Source organism: Aquila chrysaetos, chromosome Z (genome assembly GCF_900496995.4).
Source record: "Aquila chrysaetos chrysaetos chromosome Z, bAquChr1.4, whole genome shotgun sequence".
NCBI lineage: Eukaryota > Metazoa > Chordata > Aves > Accipitriformes > Accipitridae > Aquila > Aquila chrysaetos.
In genome coordinates, this window is record NC_044030.1 from 68,956,816 (window position 1) to 68,977,029 (window position 20,214).

At 44.4% G+C, this 20,214-nt stretch overlaps 1 protein-coding gene across 2 annotated transcripts; it reads right to left on the minus strand.

Annotated features, from left to right (window-relative positions):
• Positions 1–3,377: 3,377 nt before the first annotated feature.
• FST (follistatin) lies at positions 3,378–10,320 on the minus strand. Of its 2 annotated transcripts, none has more exons than XM_030005665.2 (6): positions 9,940–10,317; positions 7,728–7,919; positions 7,081–7,299; positions 6,487–6,711; positions 5,215–5,445; positions 3,378–4,492 (listed from the first exon to the last, which is right to left on the minus strand). In XM_030005665.2, exons 1-6 carry the CDS (start codon positions 10,019–10,021, stop codon positions 4,410–4,412), a joined length of 1,032 nt encoding a protein of 343 aa, XP_029861525.1. In that variant the 5' UTR covers positions 10,022–10,317; the 3' UTR covers positions 3,378–4,409. The 2 variants fall into 2 exon arrangements, with proteins under 2 accessions (XP_029861525.1, XP_029861527.1); XM_030005667.2 differs by having other exon boundaries at positions 4,424–4,735; positions 9,940–10,320.
• Positions 10,321–20,214: the final 9,894 nt, after the last annotated feature.

Consider the following 20,214-nt stretch of genomic DNA (forward strand, 5'->3'; position numbering starts at 1 on the left):
CATGCTGCCATAATGGGTCAGGCAGGCCTTGGAATTACAGAAATATCAAACAAAAAATGTAATTGCCTTATCTTCAGGGAGTTGTGAATTCAAAATCTGATACTTTGTGAACGGTTTGGTCTATGTACAAATGTTATGCTTCACCAGAAAGCGTGGAATCCTAGTTCTTCAAAGGGATGAGATACAGATGTTTCTGTGCTGGTGATTCATTGTATAGTAAAATGTCACTGCCTAGAGAACAGCACTGCATACTGAAATTTAATTTCACCTGATTCCCATTTGGAGAGAAAGAAGGAAACATTTTTATGTCATAAAAAAAAAAGAAATGGCAGCTGTTTGAAATTTGCTGAGAGGCTTGGAATGTATTTTTAGTTGAGGTGTATTAGCCGGCAGAAAGCAAGCAGAGAGGTGGAAGGTGCAAAAGAGGTCCATGGTACTGTTCTTAAGTCTGTCCTGTGAACACAGCTATCAGGAATGCATTCGAGTGTGATCAAAATTGTATATGTTCGCTTGCACGTATTGTGCCGGCAAATACATTTGGGAACCAGGGCTTTAGAGGCAATATTCTTATCTTTTAAATGCCTCAAGCTGGGTCTCTTGGAATTAAGCTGATTTTACTTAAGTGCCAGAATATGGCTTTCTGTTTTCAAACATACGCACTCCACTCTGCATTTGTGAATGGAGTTCACAGGCCTGGGATTCAGTACCACAGTATACTCCATGGTGAACTAGGAGTTTCAGAAATGTGATTTACAGCAAGGGGAATATGTATGCCAGATGATAGAAAACACTGAAGAGAAAGATATTTCTGAAAATTTATTTATCTCTAGTTTTAGGAGCTTGTGCAAGATGGTTTCAGAGCTGGAAAGCACCTTCTTGTCCTTAGACATCCAGACATCTCTGTTTCTTCATTTAAACAACATCCGGGATAGCCTGTGCATTAAGAGAGGAAGCAAAACAAAAGCAAACAAAAACACACCAAAAAAAAAAAAAGGACAAGAAGTAGAAAAAATGGATTCAGCACCTTCTTTAGACTGAGGGAATTAAGTTCACATTTCCACTTCCCAGGAAGCTCCGCACGTACAAGCCTAGCAGAGAGGATGAAAAAAGTAAAGCCTCTCCTGTCATAACTATGACTCAGTGTACAAAAAGATGTGAGATTCGTAATCTTGACTTAAGCAGAGACTTAAACATGATTTTATAGCTCAAGGATGGAGGCACTTTACTGGGGGAAGGAGGAGGGGAGGCAACCTGGATGCTGGCCCCTGCTTCAAGCACTATTTATGTATGTTACTCAATTACAAATGCAAAATGTGTAGGCAGTCCCTGGGGCAAGAACCCAGGACTTCCTCATCAAAAGGAGCACCTATTAGGGTTGCAAATTATCCTCTCCCAATGAATCTTGCTTCTTCTCCAATACAGAAGTATGGCTTCAGCAGGTATGACAGACAGTTCTCCAGCCTGATCTTCACCTTGAGTTGGTGGTGGATGCACTCTTGGGAGATCTGGGAAAGATCTCCTCAGGAAGAGACTGGCAGTGAATCTGCATCTCCCACTTCATGAACAAGTGCCTTATCTAAAAGTATGCTATTATGTAAAATATTGGCAGTAGTGCTGCCACAACCTCTGGACGTGTTTCTGGGAGAAAGTCTCTGGGGCTGTTGTGCTTCATGAGGAGGTTGGTATATGTTAGGCATGCTCAGAAAATGCTTACCTCATGAAGCCTCTCAGGAGATGCCTCACCCGTTTATCAGAGGCAGGCCTTGGTGCAAGGTAGGTTTCAAGATTTTCAGCTGTATAGAAATAGCAGTAGCAATGGGAAATGCAGTAGCAGAACTTTCAGATAATTTTATCAGCAAAAACCTGATGTAGATTTTTGCGGCCATTTTGTGTAAATGTATATGTGTAAATACAGCTTCCTGGCATTTTTGTTGCTTTTTTGAATTTGGCCGTCAGTGACTTTCACAAAATTATTTTGTGAACCAGCAGCAGGACATAAAATTAGAACCCAGAAATCCTGCTCTGCGACAGTGTCTCTGTAAGACATGTAAATATATTTACAATTAAAACCAGTCTTTTAATGTTGTTGATTTGTTGGAAATTAAGTAGCTGGCACCTACCTGAATTTGAGAAAAATCTCCTCTGATGCTCTCCACATCTATTAAATGTTTTGTCTCTATGTCATTGACATGTGTTTATTAGTTCCTTGAGAGATTTTCTGAGAGGTTCTTTTTCCATCCCTCTGTTCTCCCAACCCCTGTTCTTTTTTATTCTGGGTTATGTTCCCTCAGGAGACCAAAATCCTGCTCCCTTTGCTCTTCTTATCATGTACTTCCTTCCAAAGAGACTACTTGTCTAAATGAAGCAACAGGAGGATGAAGGGCAGAATTTTTTTGCTATTAGTTTGAATACAAGATTATAAATGCACACTTCTATTTTTTATGTATACATAGATGAATAAATTATATTTGCTTTGGATAATGCTAAACAATCCATAACAAATTAGAGTTTACTCTGTACTAAAAAATATACAGACTATAGCAGGATCAGCCTTCAAATATGATTTGTATTTAAACAAAATGGGTAAGTAAGTCAACTTCTGCTCTCAGACCTCAGTTCAGCAAAGTACCTAAAACACCATTGGATAAGGTACTTAAGTACATTTTTAACTTTTATGCAGTATGATAGAGAAATTTTGGTAAGTGGGACCTTATCTGGAAGAACAGCATAGCCCAAGTAGCATAAAACAGGATTTTGGTTCCTGCTGTACTTGTGGCTGTTACCTTTCCTCAGTTCACTATATTAGTATCACCAAAAAGAACTTCTGGATTAACCTTCCTTTTGGGAGAAAATAATTTCCAAGTGATAATGTGCTCTTTGATGGTTTGTTGGCGTTTTTTGGGGGGGGTTGTCTTCTGTGCTAGTTGTTACACGTCTTGAATTTGGGCAAGTAGGCCATGTTTTCCATTTTCTCTCGGTCATCTAAAATGGTGATACAACTGCAACCCCGTAATAAGGATCTGAAGCTTAGCAAAAGTTCAAATGCGGATTCAAAACCTCCTAGAAATATGGAAGTTAAAGGTGTCCAAGAAATGACAGACTTTTCATTTAGAGGATGGAGAGAGAAACAAAAACGCTGAAATCTCTATCACTGTACTGGGATTTAAAATTAATTAATACCAATGAACTGGAGACATTGCTCGTGTCTGAAAAAAGGGTTTCTTGAACCAATGTCAGCTGAAAGCTTTGGCCTGAACCAGTGTGTTTTGCTGCTATGCCATGCACAAGCCTCCATCTCCCTAACCACCAGTATGTCTTCTCTGCACCAGAAGGCCAGAACCCAGAACCGTTTAGAGCCAAAAACTGAGGACTGCCTCTAGGGAAAATTCCATTTTTTATTTTTTTCACTCATCATTTATTTACAAATACACATTATAACTTTTATATACATTGCACATTTACATGGTAGAAAAGTACAAAACTATATATTTAAATGAATTTATATTTAACTCGCCATGTTTGAAAATATAAAATTGCATCAGAAAAAAAGTATTATGAAAAGCAAGAAACTTGAACTGATAAAGCTTTGATATAACTTTTAGTGACACACTGATTAGAAAAAGAAAACTTTGAAAGTGGTACGGCAAGACCATCTTAAAGGAAACACCTGATAAAACACTTATGCATGTTACAAAAAATAAAACAATAAAAATAAAATAAAACCTTTATTCTTATTACAGTTAGCCCTGTAGCTATTAACAACCTTCATAATCCGATTTCTTTGGGTCCGGAATTCATATAGTACAGTATACACGCTCAGCACACTGAGATCACTTCAGTACATGATGTGATCAGAAGCAGAGAGAAGTGAAGTGGAAGAAGTTTCCTTAAAGATCGCCTCACTGTACGCTGGAAGTATACTTAAGTCAGTTACAACACCTTTTGGTCAGTCAAGATTCCTTGTAAACAAAAACCCTAGGGATCTTTTATGTACAGAACCAGCAAGAAGAAAATCCAATAAATAAACATAACAGAAACCAACATGCAAGTTTGTTAAAGTGGAAAAGAGTTAACATCAGTGAAACGAAGAGATGAGATCATGTGGGTAAGCTCTAAGGAATGGACTTTTATAGTTTACAAGAAAAAAGAAAAGCTTTACTTTACAAGCAAGAGACCTCACAATAAATAACACTGCTCTTCCCGTAACGAATAAATTTCTTCAAAAAACAAGGTGTACAGTCAACCAGACATTTTATGTATAAATTATAAAACATGACACAGTATAAATAAATGTCTACGAGACTCAACTATATGTATACTTTTTCTCCCCAAAATAAATAAGCATACACTTATTTACAGTATGGACATTGATTTCGTGCCCAATGGCTGTTCCAATAGTGATGGAGGTTTTACCACTCTAGAATGGAAGATATAGGAAAGGTGTAGTCCTGGTCTTCATCTTCCTCTTCATCCTCTGGGTCTTCATTAATGGCTAGATGGGGGAATACAGGGGAGCTGTTGTTTAAATAAGGACAACAACAGCGCAGAAGCAGCTCAGTGCATGTTTTCAAAGCCCTCTGAACAGCCATAATACAGCGTTGCATTTTATGCGACTTGTAGTGAGATGCTCTTTGGCATCTGCTGTTATGCAATAAGGTTTTTTATACATAATCTATGAAGTCATAACTGCAGAAAGTTCTGAAGAATCAATGGCTCAGGTTTTATTGGCAGATTCCTGAAATCAAATAAAAAGCGCTCTTGTGTTCTAGGTTTAACTGCTTTGTGTCCTTCATTCAGAGTTAGTAGAGGCAACTGCGCTAAACCAGATGCCCATGTGCTACCATTAAGCTTGTTCTTTTGGACTGAGTTAAGAGTTTATCCAGATGTTAATAAAGCAATCAGCGAAGCACACGAGAGCAGACAAAGTAAGAAAAAATCACTAGAATTACACTCCTAGGGCAGCCCCTTTCTAACAGAATGACTTGTTCTCAGAATAGCCCCAAAACCCCAACTTGAAGGCCAACTGGTTGTTGGAGATTACTGCATTTTATCAGTAACCAAAGCGTGTGCATGATAGATACATACTTATATGGCAACTGTACCGTATCTCGAATCTCTAAATCAAGCTTCTTACATTTAAAGGTGTAAGTCTTCATTACCTAGGGATTGCCTTCAGAAGCTTTAAGTGTCTGCAGAGTTAAAAATCTCACTTACAGTTGCAAGATCCAGAGTGCTTTACTTCTAGAAGCACACCCATGGAGCAGGCTGCCTCTTTCATGGCGCACTCGCTTGGGTAAGTCGTGTTATCGCTGGCACAGACTGCCTCGTCTGACTTGCTTTCAGGGCATACCTCATCGCAGAGGGCGCACCGACCTCTGCCAACCTTAAAATCCCACAAGCATTTCTTCCCAGCACTGCACTGAATGTCTTCACAGGATTTGGCTTCTAAAAATATATACAGGATACTAGAGGTAAGTGAAAAGACAGAGAAAAAAGAAAAGCAACAACAAACAACCCCAAACTCCCTTTCCCTTGTGAACTGTGAATAGACAGAGCTCAGATGCAGTAGATGTGATGATACTTGCTGATTTTGCTCAAGCAAGTAGTCCCTTGGACACCATTGCCTGTCTATGTGTGGGGGAGGAAAGACAGCTGTGCCAACAGAGCTTGGCCCTGGGAATACAGAATTACATTTGCCTATTGTACATGACTTTCCTGCTCCATTTGATGTCAGTGGAAATTCAGCTCCCCAAATTATCAGTAAGTGCAGAATTTGTCAACACATTCAGCATTTCTAAATCAATTATTTTTAAACTAACCCACACAGAATAGTTGTCTACAAGATTGGAAAGGGAATTCACCTCAACCTATGCCAACTAAAAGCAGCCTGAGACTCCCACGAATTCCCCCAGCAGTTTTGGGGAGCAGAGGCTGCCCTGAAGGTGCTTCCTCGCAACACGCTTCACTATCAGTCCTTTCTGGAAATCACAATACAAAATGTCAGGATGCACAGAGATTATTTTCCTATCTTCACCCACCAACTGTCTCCAAACTCTGCAATATTTCTAAGGAGGAAAAAGTGATCAGATGTTTCCAATTAAGTTAACGCAAGCTTTGCCAAGACCACTTCAAGACGATTGTTTCCAGGAATCCAGATCCACTGAATTTTGAGACCTTGTTACACCGTAACCATGTCATCATCTATTTAATGGCGGGTATTTCTCTCTTGGATACTAATGTCAGCACCCACAGTGACAGCAAGAGAAGCAGGGTCAGGCTCTCTACTCCCTCATCCCTTCTGCAATCTTTTCCGGGGCAAAGCTCACCCTGGCTCTCATTCTCCCAGTGGGGAGCACTAACCCAGGCTGCTAGAAGTCTCTCCTCCTCTCCAGTGCTAACTACATCCACCTAATTGCACACATGATGCTCTGAAACAGCTGATCGAGGAAGCTCCCCCCCCCCTTACCCTCCGACCGCGATACCTACTGATGCATTTTCCTTCATAGGCTAATCCAATGGATCTGCCCAGTAGGCAGGTAGCTTTCCTCAGGTGGCAGGCACTGGCGTAAGTTATGCCGTCATTCCCGCAGAGATACTGTTCAGGGGAGGTAGGCTCTGGGCAAATTCGATTACATGTCACACAGTAGGCGTTATTAGTTTGGTCAACTACACATGTGGAGCTGCCTGGGCATAAAACATCCCTACAGGTCTCTGAAATAAAGACGGAAACACACAGTGATTAATAGGAGATCCCAGAGCCCCAGCGAGGAGTGACTGGGTGACACAATGAAACAAACGATCAGACAAAAGCCTTCAGCAGCTTTCCTCATTTAAGGGCCGCTGGAGGAAACCTTCCCATCTCAGGGTAGCTGGTGGGACACAAATGCTGCTAGACTGTGGGGAACTCTCAATCCAGCTATGTCCTTGCCTGTTGAGTGTGGTTTAGTTACTGTCTCCCAGCATTTGGAACATCACTGTGGTGGTTCCTGTGGGGAAGTATGTCCAACAGCTACTCCTCCCTACACTCAGACACACACCCTTTGGCATTTGAGGGAGATCGGATTAGATTTGCAAACCTACTTTTGCATTTGCCCTGATACTGGACTTCAAGTTCGGGCTGTTCTTTACATCTGGCTTTGAGAAGGGCACACTCGTTCCTGTAGGTTTTCCCATCTAAGCCACACACGGGGCCCTTCCAAGTGATATTAGAGCAATCCGGAGCACAAACACACCGAGGTTTGTTCTTCTTGTTCATTTTACATTTCTTCCCGGGTCCACAGTCCACGTTCTCGCACGTTTCTGGTGGAAGGAAAGAGGCACCACTTTAGTACTGAGTGTGCAGAACGGACCTGGTGTCAAAACTGCTTAAAGAAAAGAAGACACCGTGACCCCAGAGCACAGAGAGAAAACACCTCCCCCCCCCCCCCCCCCCCTCCGGGAAACACCACTCCACTCGAGGGAAATCCCCCCCCCCCCCCGCCAGTGCAGGCAGGGGGGAGAGGAGGTCGCTCCCCTCCTCCCCGCGATGTGCACGGCGGCCGAGCAGAAATGGGGGTCCCCTCACTGATCCCGGGGCTGCTACGAGACGCCCCCCAAAGCCCCACCGAGGACAGAAGCAGGGGGACCGAGCCGCCCCCCTCCAACTCCTTCCCTGCTCCTCCTCCCCCTGCCCAGTCCCTGCCCGAACCGCTCCTCAGCAAGGAGCGGCTCGCCAGCACCCCGCTCACCTTTGCACGGGATGCAGTTTGGGGCTCCCCCATTAAAAATCATCCACTTAAAAAGCGTGTTGTCGTTGACGTCCTCTTCCGTCCACGAAGTGGTCAGGCGGCCGGTCTTGCAGCACTCCTCCTTGCTGAGGTCGGTTTTGTAGAGGACCTGGCAGCGGCCGTTCCGCGCCTGCCGGAGCCAGCAGTTCCCAGCTGCGGGGGGGGGGGGGGGGGGGGGGCGGGGGGAGACACGCAGCCGGATCAGTGGCAGTCACCAGTGACCCAGACACAACACGTGCGCCTTGCAATGACTTTTACTAGACTGTTTACTTTTATTTGTCCCATTTCATAACCCGCAGCTACTCCGGCCCATTTGGGAGAGCGGTTAAAAAAAAAAACACACAAAAAAAACCCAAACAAAAAAGAACCCCCAACAGAACCCCCCAAACAACAACAAAAAATCCACAAAAGAACACCCCCCCCCCAAAAAAAAAAACCACAAAACCACCAAAACCTAGAAAGAAAGAAAAGACCCGATTAAAACAGGACGAGGCAGTTTTCGGAGGTATTTATTCCATATGTAGAGCAGAAGGAGCACTGCCGGCACGTGACAGAGGCTTGAAAAGGATGTGCATTTAAAAGGGAATAAAAAGAAAATCGCGCTTGCAAATTCCTTCCTCCTCCCCCTGCCCTCTCCTCCTCACCGCGGCTGCACGGCAGCATTGTTTTAGTGCCGCACAGTTTCAGTCCCAGCCCATTTTGCAATCTGCACGAATTGAGAACATTTGCTGTTAGCGAAGTCTTTCGAAATCTCCCCATTTTGCTGCTTCTATTAACAAATGTGTTTCCTTCACTGACATAAGTCTGCAGAGCTCCAAAAAAGTGAGCGGAGTATATAAAATACAAGGGCATATAGAGTAGGAGGTCCCTACAGAGTTTTAAAAATCGATCAAGCTGGAAAAGTTATAGGTGCTACCTCTCCCGCAAGCATTTCAGAGGAAAGTACACTGTCCTTAAACCGGATAGAGTGGGTTTTGTTGGGGGTTTTTTTTGCCCTTTTTTTACTAGTATCCCTGTTATTTGTGGAGTCAAGCCAAGAACATTAGTCCAAGCAACTCCCCCTTTTTTAGCTGGAGAGTTTTGGTTGGGATGAGTCTCTCGTGAATAACCAATGTGACTTCCCCAGCAACTCAATACCAATTGATTCTGGTGCTAATCCAGCCAGGGCTCGATCCTGCCTCCTTACTCCGATGGGAATGTACCGCAGCGTGGGTTCAGGATCGGCCAGCCGAGATGTCGCTGGGCGCAGGGGAAGCCTCCCTCCTCCTTTCCCCCCACTCCCCCGCTAAAAATCATTGAACAAACAACGCCCTTAAACAAAAAGAAAAAAAAAAAAGTTTTGCGTCTTGCAGTTGTCTACATTAGATTAATTTATGCTCTAGCTCGGTAGTGGGGGAGAAAAGGGGGGAAAAAAAAGGGAAAAAAATTATAAAACAAGCAATGGTAAGACATCCAGGCTGTGGTTGTAACACGGTCAAGATAAGGGAAAAAAGCCCCCAAACTAAAAATCCATGTTCCCTTGTGTCGAAAGAGGGCTCTTAAGAGTTGTCAATATCAGGTTCGTGTTTGTTTTGTTCGCATGGAAAAAAAAAAACAAAAAACCAACAACCCACAACTTATTTAAGCATACTCTTCAGTGTAGGAGAATTTACAACACTAATATTTATTCACACACACACAAAAAAAGGGGTGGTGGAGGAAATCCCAATATTAAAGGAATGTCCGGAAAATGACCACTTATTGGCTTCTAAAAATGTCAGCTGTAATCGTGCGGCTCCCCATCACCACCTCTCGTTCCGTCAGGCAGGCGAGATAAAAATCTGAGCTAAATTACCAACAAACTTTGAGCACTCATTCGGGAGCCGAGACTGGGAAAGTTCCCTCGCGATGCTGCTCTTCATTCATGCTGCATAATAACAATAAATACCAAGAAACATCCTCATCTGTCCTCTGTGCCTATGCCGAGCAGCGCGAAGGTCCGACCAAAAAGGGATCTAAATGACACCTCTGCACCTCGGTACAAAGCAATCCCATATGCCCACAGTTAACTTCTGTCCTGTTGGACCTTGGAGAGAGGCGTTGAACACCGCAAGCAAACTAACCCGTGCCCGAAAGACAGAAAACAATAGTAATAATAAAGAAACATATCTGCGAATAAACAATCTGGTCTTACCCTGCACTGTGTGATCTTCCATGAAGTGGCACAGAAACATCAGGAGTAAGAGCATGCCCGGGTGGATTCTCTGATTTAACATCCTCAGTGTAGCAGGGAGTGAGAGAGAGACAGAAACAGCGCGAGGGGGAGTAGGGAGAGGGAGCGAGCACTAGCCAGCCTGCTTATGATCGCTCTATTGAATGAACGTCAGGCTCTGAATGCAGTCTCTCTTTAAATCTATACGGGGGTCCTAGCTGTCTGCGGTGGGCGGTCTCCTAATGTGTGTGTGTGTGTCTGCTCGGGGGTGGGGAGATTTAAAAAGTTCACTGTGAATCAGGTGACATTTTCCACCTTCTGGAAACCCTCTCCAATTATCTGCTCTAGGTGCACGCACGCACGGGCGCGCACCGGCGCGCACCAACCCCTCCCCCCCGCCCCCGGGCGCGCACCCGCGCAGCCCCACGCCACAGACGCCGGAGCCCTCGCCGCAGTAGCGGGAGGCAGCGCGAGCCCCGGCCGCCGCGCCCGCGGAGCCGGCCGCGCCCGCGCAAGCCGGGAGGCGCGCGGCGGACCGCGCCCGGGCCCGCGCCGCGGGGGCTGGAGACCCGCGGGGGTCGCGGCCGCCCGAGGGGCGTCCCTTGTGTCCCGTTACCCCCCCCCCCCCCCAAACGGCGCGGGCGGGTGCGCGGAGGTGTGGAGGCTGCCGGGGCGCGGAGCGGCGCCTGCCCGCCCCGGGGCCGGCTCCTGCCCGCCGGGGGTCGGCTCCGCGGCCGCGGGGCGCTGCCGTCCCCGCGCGAAGGGGCTGCTGAGAATAAATCCCGCTCCCCGCACCTCCGACGGGCGGGAGGCGGCTGGCGCGCCCACAGCGCGCTCGGCGGGACTCGGCCCGACACCCCCCCCCCCCCCCCCTCCAAACCCCAACCGGCGAACCCCAGACCTAAAAAAAAAACAAACCAAAAACAAAACCGAAAGAACTAAATAAAAGTTTAATACCTAGGGCTGTGCCCAAGTGACAGCCTTTTTACTGGGAGCCCCGGGAGGACGAGACGGGAATGGGGGCGACGTAGGCGGTCTCCTTTCAGAATCAGAAAAGATTGCAACATCGATAATGAACTTCTAGGGCACTAGTTTATTAAGCACAGTCTGGCATTATTCTCCCCTTAGAAAAGTTGGCGGTCTCTCATTTATAACATTTTTTGGCACCGCTGAATGAAACTGAGTAGGCGATATTTCCTTTTATACAAAACGATTACTTAACGGAAAATGGTATTGTTTATTCAAAAGCTGCCTTTTTAATTTCGATTCTTTCGCTTTTCTGAGCCACCAAAGCACAACAGACTGCGAAGTATGCAGACAGGAATGCCCGGACAGTGCCGGGTCAGGGGCCGGTGCGCCCCGGCCGCCCGCGCCCTCCGCCCGGCCCTCCCCACACCCCTCCTCCCCGCTCCCGCCCTCCGGCTCCCCCCACCGCCCGCCCCCTCCCCACAACTGCAAATAACTCAGTGATAACAGATTTTTTTCCACCAACTGCAGGAGATAGTGCTAATCTTTTAATAAAAGATCCCATTACAATGGGATCTGTCTGGACAGACTATAATAGATCCAGAAATACAGCCGTGCTAATATTAGAAGACAGTTGTTTGGGTGCCTCAGACCGGGCCCTGGTCCTGCTTTGAAAGTGGGCATGAATCACAATGTCTCTCGGTACCACCTGCGGTCACACGCATTAAGAAGCAGACTGGTAAATGATTGACCTCGCTGCATATTTTTTTTTTTTTATTATTATTATTATGATCATCGTCCTGAGCAGCGCCCGGGCATTTTGAGCACTTCAGAAGCTCCAGGAGTCCACATCCTTTTTAATCTTTTCCCAAATTGGTGCCACTCTCTCTCTTCCCCCCCCCCCCCGCCCCCCGCTCCCCCGCCTCTCCCTCCTCGCTCGCCGGAGCAGCGTTAATGCAGGGTTGCTTAGTGCCCTCTAATGGCAGACGACATCAACAATTAATAGCAAAACACCCCGTACCCGCGAGCCGCAAAGGAAGGGCCGGCTTCAAAACCTGCCTCTCCTCCCGGAGGGGACGGATCCCGGGCGCAGGCTGCCCCGAGGGGCCGCTCCCCCCGGCACCCCCCCCCCCCCCCCCGGGTACGGCCCAGCCGGGAGGCGCGGGGCAGCCCCCGCCGGCTGCGGGGGGCAGCGAGCCGGGCTCGGGCTCCCCGCCCCAACCCCCGGCGGGGCGCGCAGGAAAGGGCGCGGAGCCCGCCGAGGCGGGGGTCCGGCGGCCGGGCTGCCCTCGCCGCCCCCTCCCCGTCGCCCCTCTCCCGCCTCCCGCTCCGACTGGCCCCGCGGGGCTGCGGCCAGGGCCGGGCGCGGCGTGGCACCGGCGCTGCACGCCTCGGGGAGGGGCATGGCCGCGCCGGGGGGCAGCGCCGGGGCCGAACCCCTTCTCGCCCGAGCGCGGGTGGCCCGGGCGGGGGGTCCCGGGGGAGTCTCGGCGACAGCGCGGGGAGCGCAGGCGGCTGCTCCCCAGCGAGGAGGCACCGCACGCCCGCGATACCGGGCGTGCTGCGGCGGCAGGCTCACCTTACTCGGTTTGTGTGTGTTTTTTAATAATTGGCCAATAAGGTGTTTATCCTGATAGTGTTTTCAATCAGAGAGAGGCATTTTCAGGCCGTATTCCTGGAAATGAGATGCCGGATGGGTCGATAACGTTTGCACATGTGCTTCATGCGTGCATCATCGGGAGATCAATATGATTGTGCTGGTATGGAGATTTGTATCACACCTGTTCTCTGACATCACATGGAGACAGCTGCTGTTTCTTTTATTGTTTTTCTTTTTTCCCCCCCTTCTTCTTTTTTAAAGGCTAAATATTGGGTTTGTGTGTAACAACATGTCAGGGATATATTGTATAATCAGAAATGCTTTCTTCTTTCTCACTGTGTGCCTCCCCGTACGACTCCCCCACCCCTTTCTGCTTTGCCAACAATCACATTTAAATCACCAAAAAACAATAGGGTCGATCTGTAACTGAATTGTCAGGCAGCACACAAAAAGAGTGTTGTTCTCAGCCTGACAGGTTTTAAAACTTCTTTCTATCACGAAGTGTATGCATTTCAGTATATGGTTTTGGATGTGAATCCAATCTTTGCAGCTGGCCCTGATCTTGGAATAATAAAGCCTTTTAAAAAACCCATATATACTAACATCTCAAACTTTCGGAAACTTCAGATTTAGCTCTCAATTTACATAAAATGTATGTCTTTGTCCTATCTGTAATATAGCCGTAGCTGCAACCAACTCCATAATCCAAAATATTAAGTGGCTAGTCTCTGAGGAAAATTGCAGCAAAATACTGAGCAGGAGGAAAAATAATCCCCAAGCGTAACCTTGTGTGACATGTGCTATTAACATACATTCATACATATATATACACACGCACACATATACATATACATATGGGGAATATTTATTTTGTGATAAGTCAGTATTCATTGTACTACTATAATGTTTTTCCTTTTACTCTTTTTCCCCTCAACGTGCTGCCTCTCAACAGAGGAGCGGTTGCTTGTATCAAGAATGGACCACCTCAGGACACTCTCTTCCATAAGGAACATGTCTGCCTGAAGTTTTTTGAGGATGTGAATAGGACCCCATGCAAAAACTGATTATTGGAAGGGAACTGGATTTTGGGCGAGTGAAAATGGGAAGGCCTATCCTGGCATTTCCCAACCTAACATTCAAGGGAGAGGAAAAAGATTCAAACACCCTCCTGTGGTCCTGGATGTATGCATCATCCGACGTGGTTTCTCACACAACTGGCTTCTCCCACGGAGCAAGTACGCAAATAAAGGTAGAACGTCCTCTTCTGGTAGGAAAGAAGACTTGTTAGCTTCCTTTGTTCCCATCTAATTGTCCTGATTATCACAAAAAGAAGGGCTTGTTTCTGGAAAACTGGACTTTTACGAAGGTTCCCCTCTCTTCCACCTCAGATATCAGACTTACAGACTTCTCTGAGCACCATTGCATTGTTCCATTTGAAAAGCTGCCCCCCCTCCCCCCCCCCTTTAAATTATAGGGCAATACAAGCCTTCAACAGCCTTTTCTGTAGAAATGTCACGTGCTGTTTCTCGGTGTAAAGTAGCATAAAAATTTGGATTACAAAGGTTCATTTCTTGATTTGGCCAAGGCTTTTCCATGAAAAAGAAGCAAAACAATTCCTGATAAAACTAAACCCCAAAATATATTAACTGAATTCTAGTATTAGGCAGTGGATATGTGTGAAATTATTCCTACACATAAGTGAGGCTGTTAAACATAGAACTTGCATAGTATGCTATTGGTGAGTGTTGTGCTTATTAGATGCATACAGGTATGTGGAGCATTTTTTTTTTTTTTTTCTTTAAGTTGACCTAAAGGTTGATGTCTGTTTTCAGGTAGGGGGCAATGGATTGAATTAAGAGGTTGTAGGGATCTTACCTAGTAAATACCACTGTTAAAGGAAATATAAGTTTGACCATTTGGCAAGTCACATCTGAAAAGCTGTCATCCCTTTTGACCAAGACGGCTAGTAACAGGTATGCTATCTGAAACTTCTCCCTGTGGTTCAGTGGAAGGAAGGAATTGAGCATCGTCAAGCAGTCCTCTCGTAGGTGAGCAATTTGCAGTTTTAATAATCCACCCTGTGGTAGATGCCCAGGGGACCCTAAAGGTTTAGCCTGGTTCGTTGTGGTTCATGGGAAGGGTAGGAGGACAGCATGACTCTGAGTACTCTGATCTTAACCAAGGGAAGTTTCTGATAGCCCATGGAGGTTTAGCAACTATGTGTGTTTGTGGCTTTGTTCATACTGTAGAAAGGGCATGTAGACAGGTGGCATTCACATTTTTGGTAAGATAAAACTGACATATATGTGCTATGAGCCAAACTAACCCCTTTCCTACCTTTTATTGGTGATTCAGGGAGTAATAACAGGATTGTGCATCCCTCTACAGTTTGGTGGAGGCCACAACAGGACAAGTTGTCTTAGACACTCCAAAGACATTTTCTTGCCTTGCGTTGGCAATACCATGAAGAACCAGCACTGAGGAAGTGGAGGAAGCCTTATTATTCTGTACCCATTGCAAATAGGACGTGATGGGATAAGACAAGGTTTAATGCATGAGTGGAATGAAAACAGGTTGCTAAACAAGTTACAAAAGCTTTCCAGGTTATTGAAAACTTGAAAATTCCAGTAGAAAATAGGAGTTGAAAAAATTGTAAGGGAAGTATTAAAATCATTAACTGAGGAAGTTAAATGAAAAATGATAAAGGAGTATACTGATCTATTGGTTTACTGATCTGATCCATTGATCAGATACTTTTCTGTATATTTTCAGAGAACAGAAATCAACTAGAAACGCACACAGATTATGGAATTTCTAGGGTAGAAAAAGTCTCTCCCCTTGTTGGGACTGCAATGTTGTCAGCAGCAGCAAGAATTCTGATGTTGATTCTAAACGAAATTTTGAAAACTTAAAAAAAAAAAAAAAAAAGATAATGTAGTTATTGCTGGAAACCTGCTCTAAACAGCCTTTTAGGATGCTACTACTATAAAAGCACTCCTAAATGCCAGGCAGGCAGCACCACCAGCTCTAGACAACCCATTTCCACATAAAGGCTTAAGAAGTGGTGTAGTGGGAGGGAGCATGGAAAGAACAAAGCTGTCAGATAGAACAGCCCCTGGAAGGCCATTTCAGCTTGGGCAGCATTAAGCTAAACTTTGGCTGTCTTAAGTCATGCACTAAGTGCAGAATGGCTCTTGCCCAGCTTCCTGACTGGCAAATTGCCTTTTCTACTTCCACAACTCTGCCAAGTGGAGCTATGTCATACTTGGTGATAAAACTTCGAATTTTTAAGTTAAAATTATAGATGAGGAGCATGGTGCTTTAGGAATGGAGGGGTTATGTGTGGTTATTGTACTTTTAAGGTCTGGAACATTTTGTGTGGCAGACTTCAAAAGACATGTCAGTTGGCAATCAGTTGCAGCTGGAACAGGATGGGAGACTAAACTCAAGATTAAAGTGAGGACGGACATAGTTTGTAAATAACTACTGTGAAAATTCAATTAATTTTTGCCATTACTTTATTTTTCTTCTCGTTAGTTTGATTCTATTAGAGTTAATGTGGAGGTCAGGTCTGATTCATTGGATATGTGGAGTCACATCATTTTCTAATCCAAAAAAGGCTTTGTTTGACTGTAGATCCTGGCTTGGAGCTTAAATGGAATAAAAATCCCTGTTAAGAGTGATACCCATAGCCAACTGTGACAAGCTGAATATAGCATGGCAAAAAGGGTAACAAATGGACAATTTCCAGCTCAGTGCCTGTATCTGGTGACGTACTGGATCTTGTTTCTAGACTGAGAGAGTAGGTGCTTGAATACGTCAGAGTTACAGCCTTGTTAGGGACAGATCATTAACTTCTTATAGTAAGGTTTGTATTTACTTTATTGCCCGTCAAGGAAGAGCATCAGTTTTAATGGTTTACTTTCAAAGATTAATGGAACCAAATGGATTTTAGACTGCTGTTTAGTCAGTGGCAGTTTATTGGGACATTATCAAAATTGTCCTACGTGGTACATGTTGATAAACTCCAAATGTCACCTTCTAGTACTGTGTTGCACATGTTGGTGAATGTGAGGAAAGAAATGAACTAGACAGAGCCCTCAGCAAAAATAATGATCTAAATGAGACTAATTGTGGCAAAGAATTTTAAGGTCATGGCTACAATGGAAGCAAAGAAAAGCTTTTTTCCCAATTGTGATGAGCTGCTTTATTTTTATGAGCAGAAAAGGAGAGTCTCATGATTATCCCCATTCTTTAAAATTTTTCTTTTGTAATGAAATATATTTCTAAAAAGCACTTAGTGCTTAAACGTTTTTATTTCAAGATCTGGTACAGCATCACACATGTATGACAACTCTTCACAGGTCATCAAAGTTTTCGGTCCATTAAAAAGCACATTTCTCCTATCACATAAACAACAGTGAATTTGCAAAATTATTTTTTAGTAGAAGTTGAAGGTATTATGCTATAGTAAGTAAACAGCACTGCAAGTAACTCTGTAGACTTGTCTTACTGCAGTGCAAAATAGTGGTATCTGTAGACCTTCTAAAGTCTTATTTTGAAGCCAGACTTTTATAATAAATATGACTATAAATATTAGCTAGTAGTATGGGAAGGAAGAAGAGCCTGGGGTAATTTATGCTTTCTTTTGGGACCTATTGCATACATTTTTTTGCAGTGGACGCCCTGCATGGAATGCTCAGAGTTTGTTGGCTCCACAGTATTTACCGTGAGAATTGCCTCCCTCCAGGAGCAGAAAAACTGGCTTATGTCCTGCTAATACTCCCCCAAGAACGGGGTCTAGGAGAAGCCCTGTGGCTCCTGTTCTGTCCACTAACTTCGTGAGTTCACATATGCTTTCTTCACTTGATCAAGAGGTGACTTGAGCAGCCATAGGTCTTGAACGGAAGGATTGATATCCAGACTGCCAGTCCTTAGGGTACGGTAAGTTCCCTTCCTTCCTGGAAAAAGAGGAGATAGTGCATTTCTCTGCACAGGGTAGCAAGTTCAGTCACAGGTTTGCAGGACAGTCCAGACACATGGGTTCGAGCTTTTGCTTGCTTGTCTCTGCCCTGGCCCTTACCACTTCTAATCATCAACCAAGGCTTTGGTTTCCTCTGGTCATCAGAGTGGGGCAGATACCTGTGGGGTCTCCAACTCTGAGAACCTGCTAATCCTTAATAATTTCATTGTACAAGACTGCTGTGAGAGCAGGAAGAGTAAGCATGGGGATGATCTGCATCTCAGATGAGAGGGGTTGAGATAGATACAGGCAGGAAAAGGGCTTTAGCCATTTTCCCACACAATGTGCCTATCCTATGTGACTCCAGCTGCTGCTCCAGAAGTGTGTGGCATCACATCTGCTAGCCTTGTATAAATAACCTGGGTACACCTGGACTTTACAAATGACATTAAATGTCCTTGCTTAAGCAGCTGAATCAAGCACAAAACTATGTGCACAAAGGCATATGGATAGCCTGGGGAATAGCAGGGAGAACTCCCAAATATCAACTAAATCTGTGTCCACTGGCCATCCTTTCTTGCTGCTGTGTTCCTTTATCTCATTTACATGTGCAAAATTCCATGGATTGGCCCAATGCTTTAAAATGTGAAACGATAAAGAAAAGCTGATTATTGAAAGAAAAATTGTTTCATGGATGCATCATAAAATCCCAATGTTCAGGATTTGGTCCGTATTATGTGGCTGTCCTTTGTCTTTATCTATGACATGTACTGTTGAATCACTTTTTTTGAAGACAAAAGAATTATCTGAGGTTTGCTCGTGTAGTTTGTGCCACTTTCTTTCATCATAGGCAGTAGAAGGTGCCAGTGGTTTGACCCACAGTCCATGTATTCTTTATTTCTAGCCTCATAGTCCCACCTTAATTGCACAAGCTTGAAAGTCCCCGTTTCCAAGACTAAACTCAGTCTGTTTCTAGTCCCTCATCACACTCATTGGCCATATACTGCTGAGCTCCTTGAACTTTTTGAGCGTCCTTCATAGGATTCAAAAGGAAGATGAAATTCTGTGGTGGTGATGGTGAGAAGGCGGTGTAGTCTTCTTTCCAGCTTTGTATATAAAGAAGGCCATCTCTGCAAATGGGAAAAGTCACAGTTTAGTCCAAAATTGATTTGTCAGAGCATCCAAACACCTTCTAACCTGAATGCTGTAATAGTGCTATCCACGACATAGGTGCAAACCCAGCAGATCTGAGAGATTCATGGCAGGCATCTGCTTCTCTATAGCGATGGCAGTAATGGTTAACGAGAGGGTGCCTTAGGTCTCACTCCTCTCACCAGAGGTTCTCATGAGCATTTGCTTTTAATGGCTCCTCGCCTCAGTGAGCTGCAGTATTGCCAAGGTCAAGTGTCCTGAAGATACGCGTACCACGAGGTTTGACTCAAACAAGTCAGCTTAAATAACTAGTTTTTAATTGACTTCTCTTTCTTCCCTACTTTCTGGTTTCTGAGATGGCAATCATGTTTTCAGGTTTTTCCACAGAACAATGACATTTTGCAAACAATTTTTTAAAAAACAAAAGCAGAGATTCTGATACGATGTCTGGATTCCAGTAGCTAGTGTTTTAAGAACATCAGATATGTTCTTGATAGAAACACTAGAATTTCCAGCTAGGAAACTTAGGCCTGCAAGGTATTGGGCCGTGCTGGCCTTGAAAGATGTGAAAGTAGAATAGCAAAAGTGGCCTACATTATAGAAATATGATTGTCAGAGAAAGACACTTTTATTCATAGTAATTTACAGAAACTCAAGAGCTTTTGGTGGAGCAGCAGGGGAGAGGGAAGGGAAAGGATAGTGTAAGGGTAAATAATGGAATAGTTAGAACCTCCAGAAAGGACTGTAAAGTAGAGAATAAAAACAAACTTGTGCTCTTAGATTTCCATTGGTGTTCATGGTATTCTGACAGAGAAAAAAAAATTAAAAAGGGATCTTAGCAGTAAACAGATAGTAAGGGAGGTTTTGAGGAACAACTTGAAAATCTGAAAATACATTAATTTAAAACAATGTTCACTACTCCAAACTGACATATCTACAAAGAATTCGTAAAATAAGAGAGACCTCTTGAGGACTAAAGATGAATTCCATTAGCTCCATTCTTCTTAGATGTCTTTTGTGTATAACTTGCTCACCTATTGGTAAAACAAAGGAAAACAGACTAAAAGAAGGCATTCCTGAGAAGACCTAAGTCAAAACTGATTTCACATCCCTTAAGTGGAAACAAAGTACATTCACAGCCAAGTGACTGCTTTATACACAAAATTTTGAAGCATGCTTTAGTAACCTGCTACTTATAAAACACAAGTCCTTAAAAGAATTCATTCTGAAGTATCTCAAAGATGAAGACATAACAAATCTAGACACTAAGAAAGTCATTTAAGCATCAGACTCTGTGTGCTATTTGGCTCAAACCACAATATCCCAAAATTCAATACTGCAAGTGAAGTAACTGAGTCTTTTGAGGAAAATAACAGCATACCAACAACGTAACTTGCAATGTCTGGAACCACTTACAAATGAAATAAAAGTGCTATTTTTACCCTGTCTTGTTTAAAGTTGCACATAATTTTTAAGATCTTCCTTAAGCCTCCTAAAAACTTTGTTAGCACATGCTCATCATTTTTATCCTGCAGCAGGACAGTTGCAGGTAATTTTTGTCTTTTTCTAGAATATT